Genomic DNA, 21,004 nt, shown 5'->3' with positions numbered 1-21,004 from the left:
ATCATCCGATCTTTGCATATCGAACTGAAGAAATTTATACAATTTAATATTTTGGACAGCAATGCTCTCAACTTTTAATTTATATTTGAGATCACTACCTTGTCCACGGTGCACCCCTAGGTGAGGGTAGGAACAAAGATCGACCGGTAAATCAAGAGTTCCTAATCGGGCTCCTCCAGGTCTCACTGTCTTTGCCAATCTCCAGAAGTCCCAGAAGAGTTGATACTCAGAAGTGCCGTTCAGCTCGTAGGCACAAACAAGTCAGAATCCACCCAAAGGTGGGGAGAGGCTGCCCTTTTATCTACCGGGGTAAACCTTAACGTGCAACCCCTTGATAAGACTGGTTCTGGATCCCTTGCTATGTGTTCATGTGAGGCAGAATATGTCAAGCTAGAACTTATCAACCTCAAGCACCAGTTCGGCCCCTTCCCCACCAGAGAGGTGAGATTCCACATCCCTAGTAGAGCAAGCTTCTGTAGCCTTGAATCGAATCCAATCCACACTGCACCAGCCACATACAATCCCTCCTGCAGTTTGTGAGCCTACGGGACGGCGGACCCACGTCTTCGTTTCGAGCTATGCCAGGCAGAGACCCGGCAACTAGGTCCTTTATTGTTAGTTAAAAAAATGTAATTGACAAAAACTTAAACATTTTTTTCAACAAAATGAACACTGGTTTGGAGCAATTCTGAAAGCACTTTGTGAATGAAAACTCCACCCATTCAGCAATCCCTATGTGAAAGCAGCCTAACTCAATCACAATGTGTTTTCCAGGTTATGTATTGGACAAACGCTACCATGGAGCTGTGGTGGGCCGTGTGGCAAACCGAATTGCACGTGGATGCTTTACATTGGAGGGAAAAGAGTACCAACTGGATATTAACAATGAACCAAATTCCTTGCATGGTGGTCTAAAAGGCTTCAATAAGGTAAGGTTTTGAATTAATAACTTGGTTTTAAGGGCGCACGGTGGCTTAGTGGTTAGCACGTCCGCCCCACAGCAAGAAGGTCCTGGGTTCAAGCCCTGGGGTGGACTTGGGTCCTTTCTGTGTGGAGTTTGCATGTTCTCCCCGTGCTGCGTGGGTTTCCTCCGGGTACTCCGGCTTCCTCCCACAATCCAAAAAAAAAAAAAACATGACTGTAAGGTTGATTGGAGTCTCTAAATTGCCCATAGGAGTGAATGAGAGTGAATGGTTGTCTGTGTCTGTGTTGCCCTGTGATGGACTGGCGCCCTGTCCAGGGTGTACCCCTGCCCAGCGCCCTATGAGAGCCGGATATTGGCACCAGCAGACCCCGCGACCCTGAAAATGGATGGATGGATGGAACTTGGTTTTATTTCAGCTTGCTGCACAGTAAACAGCATTTTAGGATGATTCTGCCATAGCTTCCGATGGTCTAGAACCACGGCTGGAACATTTACACTGTCTTATGATCAGCTAACAGATGTAACGTCAGGAGACTGGTCTCCTTAATTGTTCTGGGTGATATCTCAAGATTCTAATTTATATCGTATTTCTAAGCACAATACAACACGAGAGAACAAGGTTTACATCAATATAGTTCATTTTGCATTAAAATAAAAATACATTTCTTTCCATTAGCCAAAAGCCTGCAGATATTTCTCCTCTCCCTCTCCTTTTGTCTATCTCTACAACACAGAGCCACTCTGCTCCGCCTCCTTCTTCAAATTTTCAGCTGAAAATAGCCCAAAATTTTCATTTCATTTTCACCAAAGCAACCCTGCCGGAACAGGATGTAATGACCCAAGCAAACGCCGCGGACAGCTCGCAGTGTTTGTAATGTGTACGCGGAGCTGCCGTGTTTCAATATGCCTGATTGCTAAAGAATCTTCAAAGCAGAGGTTGAGATGGAGCACGGAGTGAAAATAATTTAAAGTTCACTCACGTGTGATTTATGTTTGTGTCGCATCAATGCCAAAGCTCTTTGTGTCGACAGACTCCTACACCGCAGCCTGACACGTGGATCAAAAAAAATATAATTTACAGCACACATTTCACAGAATCCTCTGTATTTCATCTTGTCTGGGCTTGGTCTGCGTCAGGCCTAAAAATCCATACAGAAAAAATAGGGCCTTTGCACCAGATTTGGTGTTCAGGCCCTAATAATTACAGTATATAATCAGAATTGTAGTAACAAACAATGTTGCCTATGTTCATCGCTTGTTACTACGATTCTAGATAAGAAATGACTGGGAGCAGGGGGTTTATTTTTGTTGACTAGGAGTAGGATCTCATCAATTTTAAATGTCATGGAAAAGTAGAGGATCTGGCTGACGGGTTAATTCTCTAGAAACTCTGAAGGTGGTTTGGATTTGAGAGGGGTTTATTGTCATAAATTTGTTGGATATGAAGATGTAGTCTGATAACACGTTTTTCCAATGTGGAATATTAATATTAGCTTTTGATTTCCAGTTTACGAGTATAGTTTTTTGGTGACAGTTAGGGCCAAAAGAAGGTTTTCTCTTGTTGTAATCTTCAAGCAAACCGATTAAGGGGGATAGTGGGACGTGGGGATTCTGTCACCCGTCTCCAAAGCTGGTGAACAGAACCATAGAGGCTCAAACATACTCCGGCGGACACCCACAAAGCATAGTCCGCGTTTGTGAGCTCTGAGAATGCCGGACAGTCTGCGCAGAGATTGTTGTGCGCAGGGTCTGGCTGAGTATGTTTCAGCCGTAAGGCGTGAATATAAATCTGAGGTGTTTTGAGTGCAGTTAGTGCATATATTAAAATTTGAGCTGATTTGTAAAGTTTCTGACCTGTTGGAGTTCTATGTATGGTATTATCTTGCATTGTATCAATTGTAGATTGACATTTAGAGATATATTGTAAATGTTGTTGCAGATTTGGTTCCAGAAGTTGGCACCAGGAGCAATTAAAAGATCTTCCGATTTATGGTGGGGTATGGATAGGGATGGGAATTGATAAGAATTGAGCGATTCCAATTCCATTATTGATACTGCTTATTGATTCGATTCCTTACCGATTCTCATTGAGTGAGGGAATTAAATAATACAAATTGATTTGTTTGCTTTAACTCTTTATCTTATATTTCTCTCTTTAATTTCCTGCAGGGATATCAGCTCTTTTATTTTACCAGGTATAGATTGTTTTCACTGGATGATAATAAATAAATATATATATATATATATATATATGTGTGTGTATATATATATGTGTGTGTGTGTATATATATATATATATTGATTAATTATTATTACAACATATGACACATTTTGGCTACAAACATTTGAGAATATTTACAGTGCTCCTTTTGAACTTGATCCAAAACTAATTCAGACATAAAACAAATAATCATTCTGTAGAAAGGAACATAATAACCAAAAGTACAGCTTTACTTATTGTTATATATTTAAACTGTGTGTGTGTTCTTGCGGAAGTTTGTTTGATTGATAGGCAAGCAAACAAACGATTCCTAGGAATTGGATTACTGGGAACCGGTTCTTAGAAAGAACCGGTTTTTGATTCCCATCCCTCGGTATGGATATTGTTTCGTCAGATTTTAGTATGATTGTGTATATCTCGGATGTGAGTTTTTCGTGGGCTCTATGTTGATGGGGGAGAGATCCATATTTCTGTTTCTTTTGTAGGTTGCTAGGATTGTAGATTGTAATTGCCGAAATTCCAAGTATTGAGTGCTCCTGATGCCAAACTTCTGGGCCAGATGCCCTTTTCTGCTCATTTGCGGAGGTGAAGTGGTTTTTATTTTGTATAGGGTATGGGTTATTCCATATGGGTGTTAGAAATAAACTACAAATAAACAAATTTGTAGTTATTCTTGGATATTTTGTACAATCTAATTTATATTAGATTATATTATATTGCAAAAACATTAAGGAAATGTTTCTATATTGAATGCAGTTTATTTTAGTTGGTGACATGATTTTTTTTCTTGATGCATTTAGGCTATTTGGCTTGCTTCTGCTGTGGAGGGTGGTGTCAAGCTAAGTCTTAACAGTCCCGATGGAGACCAAGGTTTTCCTGGAGCGGTCCAAGTATCTGTCTGCTACACCCTACAGGTAATTAACACATTTGCTGATATCAAAGTATTGGGCACTTAAAATTCAGTTGTTTTTTTTTTTATTCGCTATGCATTTATTTTTATGTTTGTTTACAGCAAGTGTTTAAACAAAGGGGTGACACCAAAACACTTATATTACTTGGTTGTGTGATGTAGCTGCACTAAAAATGAACTTGTATAATCTTGTCAGTACAATATACTTCACAGTCGATGGTTAGGGGTATTTTAAAATGAAAAGAGATACGAAAGCTAGACCTTTATTGTCCTACGATGGGGACATTTTTTTTTGTACAGCAGCCCTGCAGAAGAAGAAAGTAGATGAATACCGACTTTTGGTACTCCCCTTTTGGTTTGGTAACCAGTGAGGTTTTACTATTTTAACAGCAACCACTAATTCTAAACATACAATGAAAGGGTCCATAATGCAGTGGGTAGAGCCCTTAAAGGTAGTGTAGGCGATTTTCAAAAGCGTGATTTTTTTTTTTTTTTTTTTTTTTTTTTGAATGTAGCTTCTCCGACGGCTCCGCCTTTACCCCCCCTCGCCCCTCCCCTCTATGCTCGGTCTCCCTCACATCACATGCACAGCTGCTGCAGAAGAGGAGCTCAGCTCATTACTTGTATTGTGTGGAAACTTCATTGTCTCATGTCTCATTTAGCAGTAAGTAAACGGTAAACTTGGCCATTATATATGTTAAACTCTATTTCAACTCTGTCAGCGGTAACGCGCTTTCAGTGTGTGCTAATGCATGCGAGGGATTGAGAACAAGCAGGGAGACGTGATTGGTTAAAAAAATGCTGAATTTTTTTTCCCAATGATCGAAGTTAGCTGCTACAGTTGACAGATGTTCTTTGTTCCTTTTTCAGAGCACTTAATTTGTCAGGACATAAAGAAAATTTCAACCAAAAACTTGAAAAGTGTATCTAGAGAGAATCGCCAACCCTAGCTTTAATGTCTTCCCCATATGTGCCCAGCATTGCATTCCAACCAGGGGATTCAAAGGAAATGGTGAAAGAGCTTGATTTATGCCTACCGAGGTAGTCTCAAATCATTAATAACAGCACCAACACAAGTAGGAGAGCATGATGAAGAGGACACAAACATTTGTTTATCTAAATCAGAGGCCACCAACACAGTGCCTGCGGGCACCAGGTAGCCCGCATGGACCATGTGAGGTGCCCTTGGGAGCTTCAGTCACCAATGAGCTCCATCTAAAATCTGATTTAATTTTCAAGATTCAAACTCACAAAGATAAAGGCATATGACAGATGTAGTTAGTACTAAGTAGAGTTAAATACTGCTAAAGTGTTAGTATTAAATTACCATCTTTAAATGTTTATTTTCACTGAAACATTGTGTTTTTAAGCATTGCAGATCTGGTGTTAGGTCACTGGTATGTTTTTTAAACGCAAGGTGGATTTTCTATAAAATTGAATGAAAATGAGATAAATGCGTAAATTAGGAAAAAAAGTGTTTCATGTTGAAACCTCAACATTTTTTTACCTTTTTAAGTTACTGCTAGTCTTCCTCATCTTACCCTCTAATTAAAGTGAAACTGGGAAAATGTAGAATTTAAAAAATGCTTTTCTAACTGGTAGCCCTTTGGACTATTTGGTACTTATCAAGTGGCTCACAGTTTCAAAAAGGTTGGTGAGCGCTGATCTAAGTAGAACAGCATCCCTTCAGTCATACACAAATTAGGTGAGTTTGACACAAACTTGCTTTTAAATCTTGTCCTATTAAGTCCCACCAGCAGCGCAATCATGGACTTGCACAGTCAGCTAGCTTTAAGAGCATCTATAATAATTAACAAACGTATCAAAATTAACTTATTGCCTTTGTTTGCTGTGCTCCATGCAAGCGTAGTCTAAGCTAAGTAGCTTAGCAAAAGCTAACACTAACACGGTCATTGTTAAGAATCCAGATGTTTTTAATGTTTAACTGTCCTCCTGAACATTGTCGCAGATTCATGTGACTCCAATGAAGGCGGATAGCGGGGTTCGGCTAAATCTTTACGTAGGATAAGATTATTGGATATTGTAACATTTATACTATGTCAACAAAGACGTCACTACATCGGCTTCCTCTTGGCGCTAATGGTCATGGGTAAACTGCTATGTAGACGGTGACTCTCAAGGCTGGGCTCGCGCCACAGCTACAGTCTATGGGCTGGAGGGTCCCCGGCGAAGGGGGCGGATAACGGCGGTGACGCCAGGGAGTAGAGAGGAAGCGCCACCGACGCGGGCTGAACACCGGGTCTGCGGCAGTGGCGACAGGCTCCTCCAGCTCTGAGAGCCAATCCTTATCCTGAAGTTACGGATCTGACTTGCTGACTTTGCTTACTAAAGAATCCATGTTTAACTGAACTATCACGGCGATTAGTGCACCATTAATCCAACACGAAACTAACATATTGTGCTTTTTTGGCTGTGAACAGAGGATAAACTCGTTTCAGCTGCCCACAGGATTTCCGCCGGGTCGGGAAATCCCTGCATGTTGTGACGTCACGTGGGAACTATATATAGCTCAGTGACTGCAGTAAAGTGAAACTTCTCCAGGCATTCTCCAGGTCACATGACCTGGCAAAAGACGGTCCCTCTCTTCCAAACTTACATAGCTGCTCCGAGCATTGATACTAATCAATAATAATCCATGTATCAAAGAGAAGGATAATCCATGTTATTGTGCAGAAAACGCAATGTTTCAACAGTATGTTGCTTTATAATTGTCCTCCTTTGCTCCGTCCTTCCTCCACTGGGATCCTCCTGTTAGAGTTGAAAGCTGCATTCTACAGGGCTACAGCAGCTGTGCTGCAGCAGGAAAGGACTTCGGTCGAGTATCTGTCTTCTAGTTACAGTATCTAATCAGTTGTGCTCCGGTCCTAAAGAGTTGATGTGCTCTCCTGCGGCGGCTTGGCTGGTGGATGCAGTTATTAACAATCGTGGTGTCACTATGGAGTCTGATTTCTAGATCCTGCCCTGTTCCTTTAAAAGGTGCACAGAATTGGCTTTTACAAACTTGTTTTTTTTTTTTTTTTCACTAATAAAACTGAAATGTTTTCAAATAAAATATTTGCTCAGCTACAAATACAGTCAGATGAATTCACATTAATACCTTAACAAAAGCAACAATAAAGGCAAAAAATATGTCTCTTCTTTAATTAAGCAATTTCAAACATGGGATGACTTGGCACCCAAAGAGGGCCCCAATTCCAACTATACATGGGATAAAATAAACCATCCAATATACTGCTTTAATGATTCATGGTACAGTGGGGCAAAAAAGTATTTAGTCAGCCACCAATTGTGCAAGTACCCCCACTTAAAAATATGTGCGATGCCTGTAATTTTCATTATAGGTATACCTATGATGAAAAAAAAATCCAGAAAATCACATTGTAGGAGTTTTAATTAATTAATTGGTAAATCCCTCGGTAAAATAAGTATTTGGTCACCTGCAAACAAGCAAGATTTCTGGCTCTCACAGACCTGTAACTTTTTCTTTAAGAGGCTCCTCTGTCCTCCACTCGTTACCTGTATTAATGGCACTTGTTTGAACTTGTTATCAGTATGAAAGACACCTGTCCACAACCTCAAACAGTCACACTCCAAACTCCACTATGGCCAAGACCAAAGGGCTGTCAAAGGACACCAGAAAAAAAAAATTGTTGACCTGCACCAGGCTGGGAAGACTGAATCTGCAATAGGTAAGCTGTTTGGTTTGAAGAAATCAACTGTGGGAGCAATTATTAGAAAATGGAAGAAATACAAGACCACTAATAATCTCAAATCCTGTAGTGCCAGACATGTCCCCCTGCTTAAGCCAGTACATGTCCAGGCCCTTCTGAAGTTTGTTAGAGAGCACTTGGATGATCCAGAAGAGGAGTGGACGAATGTCATATGGTCAGATAAAACCAGAAATAATGCTGAATTGCATCCAAAGAACACCATACCTACTGCAAAGCTTGGGCTTGGTAGCATCATGCTTTGGGGCGGTTTCTCTGCAAAGGGACGAGGACGACTGATCCGTGTAAAGGAAAGAATGAATGGCGCCACGTATCGTGAGATTTGAAGTGAAAACCACCTTCCATCAGCAAGGGCATTGAAGATGAAACGTGGCTGGGTCTTTCAGCATGACAATGGTTCCAAACACGCCGCATGGGCAACGAAGGAGTGGCTTTGTAAGAAGCATTTCAAGGTCCTGGAGTGGCCTAGCCAGTCTCAAGTTCTCAACCTCATAGAAAATCTTTGGAGGGAGTTGAAAGTCCGTGTTGCCCAGTGACAGCCCCAAAACATCACTGCTCTAGAGGGGATCTGCATGGAGGAATGGGCCAAAATACCAGCAACAGTGTGTGAAAACCTTGTGAAGACTTAGAGAAAATGTTTGACCTCTGTCATTGCCAACAAAGGGTACATTACAAAGTATTGAGATGAACTTTTGATATTAACCAAATACTAATAGGAGGACAGAGAAAAAAAAAACGAATGGAAAAACTATTTTTTTACAAACTCTGTTACCTCAGATTTCTGTAAAGGAAAATTGTAATACAAAATTAGTAAGACTAAGTATGAAAATGGTAGATAAAGATTAAGTTATGCCTAAAATTAAGTAGGATTTGACATAATTTAATTGTTGTAGCATTGAGCCAACTCCAATGGACCTCACTGCTTTTCTGTGTGTGGGAGAGGAAAAAGACATCCAATATTTTCACTAGTAAATAATTATTATTCTTATATCATAAAAAAAATAGAACGTCATGATGATTATAATGTACTGTTAGGTTTTGGAAGGTAGAAAGTGTGTAAGTATATATATATATAAGCATTGATATGCCTGTGATAGCCTCACATCCTATCCAGGGGGTTTACAATGCCATAGTACTCAAAAATTTCTACAGAATTAAAATGCTGGTTCTTAGAATCTGTCTTCCATGTGTGAGGATTTTATTGTGAAAATTGTGAGGTAAGAGAAAATGTATTTTGAAATAGAAAGTTACGAGAAATGTTCTTGCTCATTATTGTATGGAATTCTTTGTCTGGTTTAGGGGGGAACAGTAACTGCTGAATACAATGCTCAGTGTACCAAAACCACACCCATCAACCTCACCAATCATTCTTACTTCAACTTGGCTGGGCAGGTAATCCCTCCTAAAAGTCCATCAAATCATTGACTCACAATAAATATTAGGTGTTATTGTGATGGCTATGCAATGTTCCTTTTTGAAAACAAACGTGTAATTTTTCCATCTGCATGCTTGTATTCACCAACAGGGAGCAGCAGATATCTATGATCATAAAGTGTTCATCAATGCACAGAACTACCTTCCTGTAGATGAAACAGCAATTCCTACAGGTAAATAAGAAAAACATTTGTTTAGTCTATAATAGGTGGACAACAAATAAATTACCAGCCATTCAGTTGATGAAATTAATTTACAACATTGTATATGTTGTTCTATTTGAATAGTATGATATATACAGTATATACTGTGATTTATCAAACACAATAGTATGCCTTAGTATTTCTGGTTAATTTCCAAATAAATGTGCTAGGAGTATTTATTTATTTTTTTTAATTTATTTAAAAAAGCTTTTGAGACAACCATGAAATGTTACTGTAATTAGGAGCTAGAAAGATGTGGTATCAAGGGAAAATTACTGGATGAAATGTATTTCAGTGGGAGACAGCAGTTTATAGAAATTGGGTTTCTTCGACATAAACAGAATATCAATAAATCTGTGTGCCAAAAAAGTTGGTCGATTTACACTCTATACACAGCTACTAATAAAGAGAGACGGAGTTGTGATAGGGTTAACAAAGTTTAAGTGTTGGGGATTTTTATAAATGACAGAATAAAGTAGAAAATAGATATCGGGCAATGGCTAAAATCACTACCTTGCTGAAGTTTGGCCAACAACTACAAAACAGCACTACAGCCAACCATTCAAAAAAATTCATATGGATCATTCAAACCATTTGCCATCAGGAACGCACAAACACATTATTTGTATTATAATAATAAATTGCTCCTTAAATAATGTTCAAAGCTGAAAATAATGTATTACCAATAAACATAAACATTTTTCAGCATTCATGAGATAAATTATAATTTTTGCGGAAAATTTTACTTTAATTTAGCTCTAATTTGTACAAGCAAGAAAACTTTATGTTTTAGAAAGCAGGGTTAGAAAATGGAACAGCGCTGTTTCTTTTCCTCCATTATTCACATCCACATAACGTTTAAACAAGCTCCTTAAATTCTAGTTTTCACACTACCGAAAAGCACATCTTTGTTTTTTATTCACCTCAGCTGTGAGAATGCTGATTTTCATCTTGGAAACGTTTATTTTCTTACCAATGTTTGTTTGACCTCAGTGGGCTGGGCCTCCGAACCTGGAATATTTAAGGGCTGACGGTCAAATTCAGCTGCCTTTATTTATTTCAGACGCATTTATCAAGACCCGATCATTGATACGTTGGGATTAGGGATGTAACGGTATGAAAATGTCACACCATGCTTATAGTGACCAAAATTATCACTATAAGCATATCCGTATACTGCGGTATTTTTTGAATGTCTTCAAAATGTTGAAAAAACACTGATAAATTGAAATACTTTCACCAAGATTTATATTTAAATAGATTTGTTATATATGAAAGTCTTAACAATAACAACTTGAACAAAACACTGCAAAGTTAACATTAACTAAGTATAAAAAACTGTGCAAGAATAACAGTAAATACAGTAAACAAAAAAAGACATAAAAACTGTGCAACATTAATAGTCACAGCAAAAATGTATCAAAAATGCTACATTAACATAACCGCAGTAAAAAATAAATAAAATAACGGTTCAAAATAAACATAGTAAAAAAATAAAATAAATAAATCTCCAAACTGCAACAATGCAATAATGACCACAGTAAATAAAAAAAAAAATGTAATTTTACATTAAATAAACTTGAATACGTTTATACCACTACTACCTTTATTTTTTTTAATGAAATACAGCAAGAAAGTGTCAGACACTCAGTGAAGTCGCTGACGGTTAAAAAAAAAAGAAAAAAATATCTCCGACAGGCAGAGACATAATGCTCGCTCCCAAGCACAACGTCTCAACGAACCCACATATACCAGAACTCTGGTTAATAAGTACAAAGTAAATCAAATTAAAAACAAACCTGAAGCTGAAGAAACCCTAAACGTTAACGTTTGTTGACATGTTGTCTCTCTCTGAGAGACAGAGACAGCTGCTCTCTCTGTGTCTGTGTGTGTGTCTGTCTGTCGGAGAAACGCTGCGCTGTGAAGATTTTCATTCAATCCTCTTTGAAAGTGGAAAACTGCCTTGAGGGCCGTTAGTATCACGTTCTCCCTCGACCATGTCTTCTTCACAACATGAGAAGTGCATGCTGCACATGCGTAGGGGGACTGATAAGCATCTCACAAGTTTTAAAAACACCGTGATTATCGACCGCACCTGTTACCATGGTAATTACAACAAACAGTAACCTTCACCGTCGGAAATTTTACCACGATATTGGTAACTGTTACATCCCTCGTTGGGATTGGTCAAATATGAATGTTTGATAACTGCCACCTTGGTCCTGTCGTATGACACAATGTGCGCTTACATTTGCACCCATTTTCACACAAGATTTATACATGAGTCTATTGTCTCTGGTGCCAGAATCAGATCTTATCCAGACAAAGTTCATACTATAGTCTTATCCAGTATCGACAAATTTAAAAGAAGTTCAGAGATTCTTAGGGTTCACAGGATAGTATTGAAAGTTTGTACCTGACTTCTCAAAACTGCTTAGCCTTTGAATGACTTGGAAAAAAGTACTTTTTATCTGATGTCAAACCTGTCAATACATAGCTGCGAAACACAAGCCTTCAGTACTCTGGGGCCTACTCCATCAAGTCCTGCAGCTTTTCCAGCATGGAGTTTCACCAGTTGCCTTTTCACCTGGTCAGCTGTGATGTTTATTGTGGAGGGCACAGGCAGCGTGTCGGGGGGTGGGGGGTGTAGGTACAATCCAAAGGAGTGTGGGTATTCATGTAGCCAGGGGAGATGTTGAGAGGATGGTTCACACAGGGATGTGAAACGTTAAGAGGAGGGGGGGATGATTGTCTTTCAGTGAAGCCAGCAGTGGTGTCGCTAGGGGTAAGTAGGGGGCCAGTAGCCGCAGTATCAAATCTGTTGAAAAGCAGATTTAGTTTGTTGGCCTGGTCCACACTACCTTCCAAAACTCTGTTGCTGGCACACTTAATGAGGACCAGCCAGTGGTGGTCCTCATCCCTTTCCAGACTTTTCTGGTGTTGTTTTACGGAAGCTTCTTCTCCAGCTTCCTACCATATCCACCTTAGCCTCTCTGATTGTCCCTTTAAGATTCCCTGTATTTTTCTCACCTCCTCCCTATTACCATCTGAAAGCCCTCTTCTTATTGTTCAGGATGGCTTTGATGTCCATTGTTACCCAGGGCTTATTGTTAGGGTAACATTTCACAGTCTTAGCTGGCACAGTGGTGTCCAGACAGAAGTTATCATAATTTGTGATGCATTCTGTGAGGTTATCAATATCTTGTTCATGTGATTCACAGAGTGCATCCCAGTTTGTAGCCTCAAAACCTTTTCTCAGTGTCTCAAATGCCTCCTCCGACCATCTCCTCACTGTCCTCCTATGTCCTATGCATGTTTGCCCATCCACACTCCTGACATGCCCACAACACGTAAATAGACCCAATGCATGTTTTAGGGCTATCTGAAAATGATGGAACATTAAGTTTTTGCTTGTAAATGTCATTGAAATCCATTAAAATTATAAATCACACTTTTAATTGAAAGGCCTTCGTTGAAGAACAGTGTAACAAGTTGATTTGATTAGATTATTGCATTGTGCAGAATGGCCTCATTTTTCTTTCTGAGCCACAGTTAAAATCTCTTTTCCTTATACTAACGACACATGAATGTTGGTGTGGAAAGCCTGATTTTATGAACTTCTTACATTCATGCATTCAGCTCATTAAGCTTGGTTGACGCATCAGAATTTAGTGTGGGGATGTCAATGTTCTGGAAAAAATTCTTAGAGTTAGAAGAGCTGTACAGTGTTTAGTAATACTTAATAAATGTTTTGTTCATTTCTTGAATATCAGTACATTTTAACCCCTGATCATTTTGAATTTGGAAGGGTGGGGAAGAGTTGATTATTGTAAAGGGAGAGTGAGATGTGAAGTTGTAGGCATGAGGCTTAGGTTTAATGGACCGAGGGAAGGAGTGAGTGGTAATACCTAAAACAGGAATTTGTGATCGTGTCGAAAGTTAAGCCCACTACGAGTTTTATCCCACAGTCCAAGGCATGCCAGTGCATCGTAGACCAATGTATGTGCAAGAACCCCCACTGCAAACCCAAGCGCTTCTCCGGACCCGAAGACGCAGCCAGGCTAGCAGAAAGAGCAGGGGCCAGGGAGCCCAGGCAACCCCCCCACGGCCGAGCAGCCCTCCAGACGCCCTTAAGGCCCCCCACCAACATCCACCCCCCGAGGGGAGGGCCCAGAGAGCCCCAGCAGAGGCGCCGAATGGGCAGCCGGTGGGCCCAAAGCCAGCAGGGACCAGACCCCAGGCTAAAAGGACCCGGAATAGAAGCAGCACCACGTGGGGGGCACTAGTGCACCATCTATACCTATTAATTACTGGACCATCTGCATGTGTGCGTGTGTGTTTGTAGAGCGAATACCAACATGCGCATTGCACGGGTGTGCATCCATTATTTTGAACCTGTTTGGTGTTGCAAAACGTTAATTTTCATTTCATTTTGAAATCACCGCAGGCTACATCGGACGGAGGGTTAGACAGGAGAGGGGGGAGGGGCGTCTGAGCAGCTGTGCTCATACTGATATACTAGCAAAGCTCTCAAGTCTTGCATTGGGCATGAGACGCACGCATTTCAACCTGATGTGAGTCACTGACTGGGTTAGTGAGCGCGTGCACGCGCACGGCTGATGTGCATGCGAGTGTGTGAGAGTGCTGCCTATTCTAAGCGGTACCACAACCACAAAGAGGAAAGGTTTTAATGGCACCTTAACACCTACATCTTACAGCACTAACCATAATACGCGCACACACACACCATGTTTCCTTTGGAAGGGTGAGCCACACACATGATTTGTATATTAATTACTAACTTTGGAAGATAAGTGAGGTGTATTGACTGCTTCACATGTGTAGGAAATAAATCATCTAAGTAGAATTTTGACTGAGATACTAGTCTCAGCATTGAGGTCAGAAGGTCTGTCTCACTCTGTGAAGTGCAAATGTGCACCAAGGGGGGACCCTTTCCCCTTCCTGGCCAAACAGAGGAACAGTAGAATCCAAGAACAGGTTCGTTCCTGTTATCACCTCTCTGTTACATTACGATCAAAAGGAACAATCAGTCAATGTTTACATGCTAAGTTTTCAAACTCTGGGCTCCGACCCCCTGCAGATTTTATTACCCCCAGAACCCAAACCAGAGGTCACTCAGGATGTTGGAATAATACCAGCTGTTTGTTTCCCTCTCAGATGAGAACAAAAAATATGTACTTGTTTGAAAAGTCACAAAAGAGGGATTATTGGAATGGTCCCTGCAGAAATCTAGATTGCAAATATTGTCTGTCCAATGCCACTCTTCAGATAATTCAAGAACCAACAGAATGTTGTTTTTAATCATAATTAATATTTTCATTCATATGACCCATTATGAACTACCCTTATCCTCCTACACGTTATTCATTCTATGCAATATACCTCTTCACTTCAAGCTGAGTATAGGACTTCAACAGTTAGCTTTAAACATATGGGGTTTACAACCCCAGCCAGTTATCTCTGTAGCTCGACTGTTGGAATGTTGATTGACTTGTGAACCCTGAAAGTTTCTTGTTCTCAGGTTGGTACTTCCTCCATTTGTTGAGGTGTGAAAGTTTGTGGCTTTCTTTCTTTGTTCTAAGGCTAAAGCCTTAGACTCCTCCCGTTGGTCTCCAGTTTCCTGTCATATCATATATGCCTTTTTTAGCTGGTTTTATTCAGAGAAAATCTGACCCTGGCTGCTCTCACAGGGTTTTTGTCTCTCCCCTGTTCTCTTGATTCTGCTTGTGTTAATAAACTTTGTATTATTTTGCAAGTACGTTTCAATGAAGATCCTTTTTTCCACCACCTTTTTCATCGTCCACATCACTACCTTGGGAAACCACGACATAAGCACCCCTGCACTAAGAAATGTTAAATGCTAAATAAATAGTTTTATTTGTATGAATTTGTCTTTAATTAGATCTAAACTGCTGCATTGGCGCAAACTTTATCAATTCATCATGCGCATGTCCCATAGAATTAAACCAATGAAATAGCACACGCTATTTTACTTTGCACCTGAAAATATACCCCTTTATAACAGAGTACAGAGTATGTACACCTCTTTGTACATCCGACCTTCAAACACATACTCATTTGGCCATAATTGACAACTCTACTAAAGCTCCCACTATATGAACACATACTTCCGGGGGGCACTATACTAATATAAGTAAAATAAAATAAACTTTTTTTTAAATAAAATATAACACAGGAAGACATCCTTATATAAAATAACTCAAAATGAAAAAAGTAGTTCAGTTTCAAGGAAAATAAAATCCTCAGAAGGTGCATTTCTCAGTTCCTCTTTAATCACAGTGATGTCTGATATCAGTGATATTCGTGGGCTTCACCAGGGAGCTAGTTTGTGTTTGGCTCGATGCTAAGTTCGGAGGCACCCAGGCCCAAGGATGTGTTGGGACTCCTGGCAGCAGACTGACCAAACTCTTATTTTCGCAAACCATTATCACCATCAGAAAGAAGCATAGGGTGTGTCACACACATTCCTTGACCCAAAAAGCCCAAACAAAAAGCACTGGAAATAATTCTCGGAACATTTAATGTGAGATGCAGCAGGAGCCTGATAAAATGTGTTTTACTCCATTTTTGGCTCACTAGCACCCCCTGCCTTCTACTACTTGAAGGAAACTATAAAAGTATACTTACACAACAATAACACAACCAGTAGGCTTTTGACCAACCTTTTTAATCTGCACATGATCATATATATTATGTATATGATGTGTTTTACACCAGTTACCAATAGGTAGTATTTTTGTAGGGCCGGGAATCAATAAAAATAACTAATCGCAAATCTGAAAAAAATGAATCGCGATTAAAAAATGCCAGCAATTAATCACAGTTTATTGCATTGTCAACTTCTAATAAACAAACAAAAATGTAGGAAAAAAGGTTTATATTAACCAAATATTGCAGAGAAAGTGCACAACTAAAAAAAAAAAAAAAAAAACTTAATACGTCTTTAAAAGACATTTGGATGGTTTCCGCTTCTTCGTCCTTGTCTGACTCAGATGATGCTTGTAAGAAAATCTTCCTCTTCTTTGCTGGCCCATATGTTGTTTTAAGGAGTCTTGGGGATTTCTTCCTCTTTTAGTAGCTCGGTTAAAGAACTTCACCTCAGTCAGATTTGGGCAGTCATTTTAAGTCCTTGAATCTCTGATCAAGAGCAGTTGTCATCTTGAGCCAAGAAAGATTGGCATTTTCTTTTTGTTGAGACGGGTCCTCAGAAAAGGCCTTTTTTAGCCGAATTATGTTCACCGGATCATTGTCTAAAGGCTCCAAGACTCTGAAGAGGTGGCACAAGGCAGGCAGCACAGCTGAGCAGGAGATGTAATGCTCCCCACCCAGTATTTCCATGACATATCTGTAAAGAGAGGGATAATGCATGGGTTAATTCATTAGTGCACTTAAAAACATCAAGATCAAATCAGGACTAAAACTGGTTTAAAAGGCTCTAAAATGTACCTAAATGTGATTAAATTGTGTTTGTTTTGAGTGCAAACCATGCCGAAACCAGAGAAACACCTTACGTAAATGTATTACAAAAGTATAAATGAAATAATTTCTAATTTAAATGAATAAAGCATAAAATTCCAGAGGGCCCTCAGTACCACCCGAAGAATCACTGGAAAGTATCACTGGTATAGGGCACACAAATGGTTCATAAATGCATTTAAATAACCAATACATCTAAAAAAAAAAAAAAAAGAATTAATAGAATATTCACTTGCATGGTTCAAGAAGTTCTGCCAACTTCTTCAGCTTTGCAAGCTCAGCTTTGGTAAGCATGGAGATTTTGGTTTTTTGCTCTGACAGTGTTGCAGCTATCTGTGCCTTATTTTACTGGACCCTTTTGATCATCTCTAAAGTGGAGTTCCACCTAGTAGGCTCATCTTGAAAGAGGGATTCTTTTTAATTAGGTGCCACTTGTTCATTCAGCTCTCAAGTATTGGATGGACTGTGCTTAAAGTGACCAACTTTTTTTTGGCATTTGGCCAAAACTGTGTCAAAGCCACTATTGTGCAGTGCAACATTGATTTATTGCTGTATAGCATGTGCATTGCACGGCAGATGTACATAGGGAAGCTGTCTCACAGCTGCTGTAATATTGCGTGCACTGTCTGTTCCAAGCGTTGAGATCTTTTTGTCAATATTCCATTCATGTGCAATGGTTTCACAGTGCTGCGCGCAGGCCTCAGCATAGTGGCGCTCATTAGATTTGCTCACCATTAAAGTAAACGATTGCAGACGCCATTCATCGTCAAAGTGAGCTGAAACCCCGAAATAGTTCTCGTTTCCACATGAAGTCCAGTGATTTCCTGTTAGGGTGACATGAGGTGTTTACTGCAATATTTCTAGTTTTTAAGCCCTTTTGTTGTTGTACAGCTTGTCGATTTTGGAAAGATTTGTTTTTCTGGCACACAGTTTATACTTGGTGTCCCCCATTGCAGTTTGAAATACCTGACATAATCCCACATCTTCAACAATATGGGGGGGATGAGTCTGACTACAGAGACGAGGTCTGCAGACTGACTACGTGGTGTTCAGTTAATAACCTCCAACTGAACACCACAAAAACAAAAGAACTGATCATGGACTTCAGGAAGAGCCGAGCGGACCCAGCCCCTCTCTATATCCACGGAGACCGAGTGTAGAGGGTCCACACCATGAGGTTCCTGGGCGTGCAGATCTCCGATGATCTCTCCTGGACTGCAAATACCACGGCGGTGGTGAGGAAGGCTCAACAGCGTCTCCATTTCCTGAGAGTGCTCAGGAAGAACAACCAGGAGGAGAGGCTGCTGGTGACCTTCTACAGAGCCACCACAGAGAGCATCCTGATGACTGCATTACAGCGTGGTATGCAGGGTGCACAGCAGCAGACAGGAGAGCGCTGCAGAGGGTCATCTGCACAGCCCAGAAGATCACTGGCTGCTCTCTGCCCAGCCTGGACGACATTGCTAACTCTCGCTACCTCAGCAGAGCAGGCAACATCATCAAGGACTCCTCCCACCCCAGTAAGCACTTGTTTGACCTGTTACCATCGGGCCGACGGTACAGGTTGCACAAAACCAGGACAAACAGACTTGGGGATAGCTTCTTTCCCAGAGCTATCACTGAAACAAACAAATCCGCTCACATTGCTCACACATACTGATCATATTGATCTTGTGCAATAAAACATTTTGTTGTTATTTGTAGATCTGTACATTCAAGCTGCTATCTGTGTATTTATCTGTACATATTATTGTGTCATGTTTAAATTTTCTATTGTTTTTGCTGTGTTTTTATATTTATTTTCTTCTCTCACTGGCACCTTGGAGTTGTACTCAAATTTCGTTGAACCCTGTACAAGGACAATAAAAGGATATTCTATTCTATATTCTATTCTATTCTAATATTTGTAGGGTGGCAATTTGTAGCTATGCAGCAAGCAATTGCCTTGATTAACTTGTAATATGTTTGGAAAGCGGTCCCCCTCTCGCACCAAACCTCTCCTCCAGAGTTGTTTGTCGTAGTCCGTCGGGTTTGCCTGACATCCACATCCCTTTCTTGCAATACTTTAAAGCTAAACTCTCCACTTAGAAGTGTGTTTTGAGTGTTCCATTGCAAGCTCAGGCTGTAGCAGCATTAGCTACAGGAAACTGAAGTGTCTCTTCTTTTTCTGCTCTGTATGGAGTTTATCATTGTACTGTGCCTCGGGAAGGGGTGGTGGTCAAATTAATCAATGCGTCGATTCATTTTAACGCATTAATATGGAAAAATGCAAATCCTTAATACGTGTTGTGGCGAAATTATTAGTTATGCTTAATAATATATTTACTCATATATTTTTAATCCTTAAGCCTTGGGGTGTAACTTTCCATTGTGTCTTCAACTTTGCTTTTCACTCTGGGTCAAACCGCCTTGTCCAAAGCACATGATATGCTTACACACACTCGCATAGTTCCCCAAAACAACCTCAAGGCCAGATGCGTAGGCATTTTCTGTGCACGCTCACATAGCACACACACACACACCACATACACATCAATTCACACACACAAACATCACACACGCACACACCTCCGTCTCCATGACAACCAGCAGATAACGGAACTGGTTGTTTAGACCCAAAGGAGAAACTGTCTCTCTTTTCACCCGCTGTCCTTCCCTCCTCCTTCTCTCTCTATGCTTATCTCCCGGGAGGGAGGGGGGACTGAGCAGGGATATACGTGATGTGTCAGAATTGTCTCTCGCTCGATCATCGGACGTCCACCAGGACGGTCACTAATTTTTGTTTCACTTTGTTCCATCTTTGCCTTTTTTTTACTTAGTTTTAATAAATCTTTTTTATAAAATCATCAATGATCCGACTGGACTCCATCATTCAACCAGAGCAATAAATCATGTCTCCAAATGAGGTCAACAGCAAATTCTGCCGTAACATACGCTAATAATTTTTTGTGATAATATTAACTTTTGCTTATTATCCATTATGATTGTAGGTTATCAATCAATCTTTGTTTATTGATAATTAAACTTTGTAATCTTTTGAATCTACCAAAGAACCCACTGTAACACTTTGCTTGAAATGCTGACATTACGCTGTCATTATCATGAATAGTGTCATTCAAATCCATAATCATCTTTAAGAATATTGTAATCCAAGTGTTCTGAGTCGACAGTGAATCTCTCCTCCTTCTTCTGTCCTTGTAATTGAAGTTTAGAAATCCAGGACCGTGATGCTGGATGTCAGCCAATCAGAGATCTTCTACAAACATGTGTGCTCCATGAGCTGTTTTGAGCGTTACTATTGGCTGCTCGACTGAAGTCTGTTGCATTTACGTACCATCGGTAGTGAAAGTGTAATGTCTCCATAGCGGCATTAGGCACAACAGTTAGACAGCAAAGAAAAAAAGAAGACTGAGGTGAAGAAAAAACGGTTGAAAAGCTCAAACATGTTTGGGAGGAACTGACACTTTGCATCCTCGGGGATCCCCAGTGTGTTTGGGTCTGCCACACACACTGGTGTCTGAGGGAGACTGAGAACAGATGGGATAAATTGCGTGTAAACCTAAGAGAAGCTTATTTAAGGTGAATTAATTTTATAGTCTGGATGCGGTGTGATGGTTGTCACTCTGCCCTGAGCGGCAGCTAATATCCCAGCTGCCACCGTGTGCTTGTGGTGGGGACGAGCTGACAGCAGCAGCCGCTGATCAGGGCAATAACTACAGAGTGCTACGTGTATTTGTCAGTCTCTAAAACACCAGAAAAATCTCCAATAACACGAGATAAAGTCCCTACATTTGTCACTAGTCTCTATTGAGAAAAAAAAAAAAGAGTGTTCACAAAGACACCGGTAAGGAAGGGTAAGTTTCGGTTTAGTTTCAAAATGGAGCGGAGAGAGGGTTCTACTAACTGCAGCTTTAAATCTTCAATCAAGTAACCTTCTGTACTTTCCAACAACAGATAGTGGCATTCCTTGTCTCCCTTTCTTTTGATATTAATAATAATAATAATAATAATAACTAATATCATTATTCCCTTTATTCCCGCTAC

The 21,004-nt window shown here is 40.2% G+C and overlaps 2 protein-coding genes across 9 annotated transcripts in view; one reads left to right on the top strand and one right to left on the bottom strand.

The window, feature by feature from the left end:
* The window catches only part of galm (galactose mutarotase), a 40,448-nt gene that overhangs the window by 14,963 nt on the left and 4,481 nt on the right, over positions 1-21,004 (top strand). For both annotated transcript variants that reach the window (XM_028467696.1, XM_028467695.1), the window contains exons 3-6: positions 775-929; positions 3,947-4,060; positions 9,105-9,197; positions 9,331-9,412. In XM_028467696.1, coding sequence (XP_028323497.1) covers positions 775-929; positions 3,947-4,060; positions 9,105-9,197; positions 9,331-9,412 — 444 coding nt within the window. The remainder of the gene's footprint in view (positions 1-774; positions 930-3,946; positions 4,061-9,104; positions 9,198-9,330; positions 9,413-21,004) is intronic.
* The window catches only part of stk32c (serine/threonine kinase 32C), a 250,272-nt gene continuing 245,512 nt past the window's right edge, over positions 16,245-21,004 (bottom strand). Inside the window, exons 16-17 of one of the 7 annotated variants that reach the window (XM_028467690.1) lie at positions 17,693-17,784; positions 16,698-16,829 (exon numbers count right to left, since the gene is read on the bottom strand). In XM_028467690.1, the coding sequence (XP_028323491.1) occupies positions 17,727-17,784 (58 nt within the window). In that variant the 3' untranslated portion in view covers positions 16,698-16,829; positions 17,693-17,726. Of the gene's footprint in view, positions 16,830-17,692; positions 17,785-21,004 lie in introns of those variants that run through there. The other 6 variants (XM_028467691.1, XM_028467692.1, XM_028467686.1 and 3 more) reach the window with 6 other exon arrangements.

The sequence above is a fragment of the Gouania willdenowi genome, chromosome 15 (genome assembly GCF_900634775.1).
Source record: "Gouania willdenowi chromosome 15, fGouWil2.1, whole genome shotgun sequence".
Taxonomy (NCBI): Eukaryota; Metazoa; Chordata; class Actinopteri; order Blenniiformes; family Gobiesocidae; genus Gouania; species Gouania willdenowi.
Note: the sequence above shows the minus strand (reverse complement) of the source record. Positions and strands in the feature narration are given on the sequence as shown.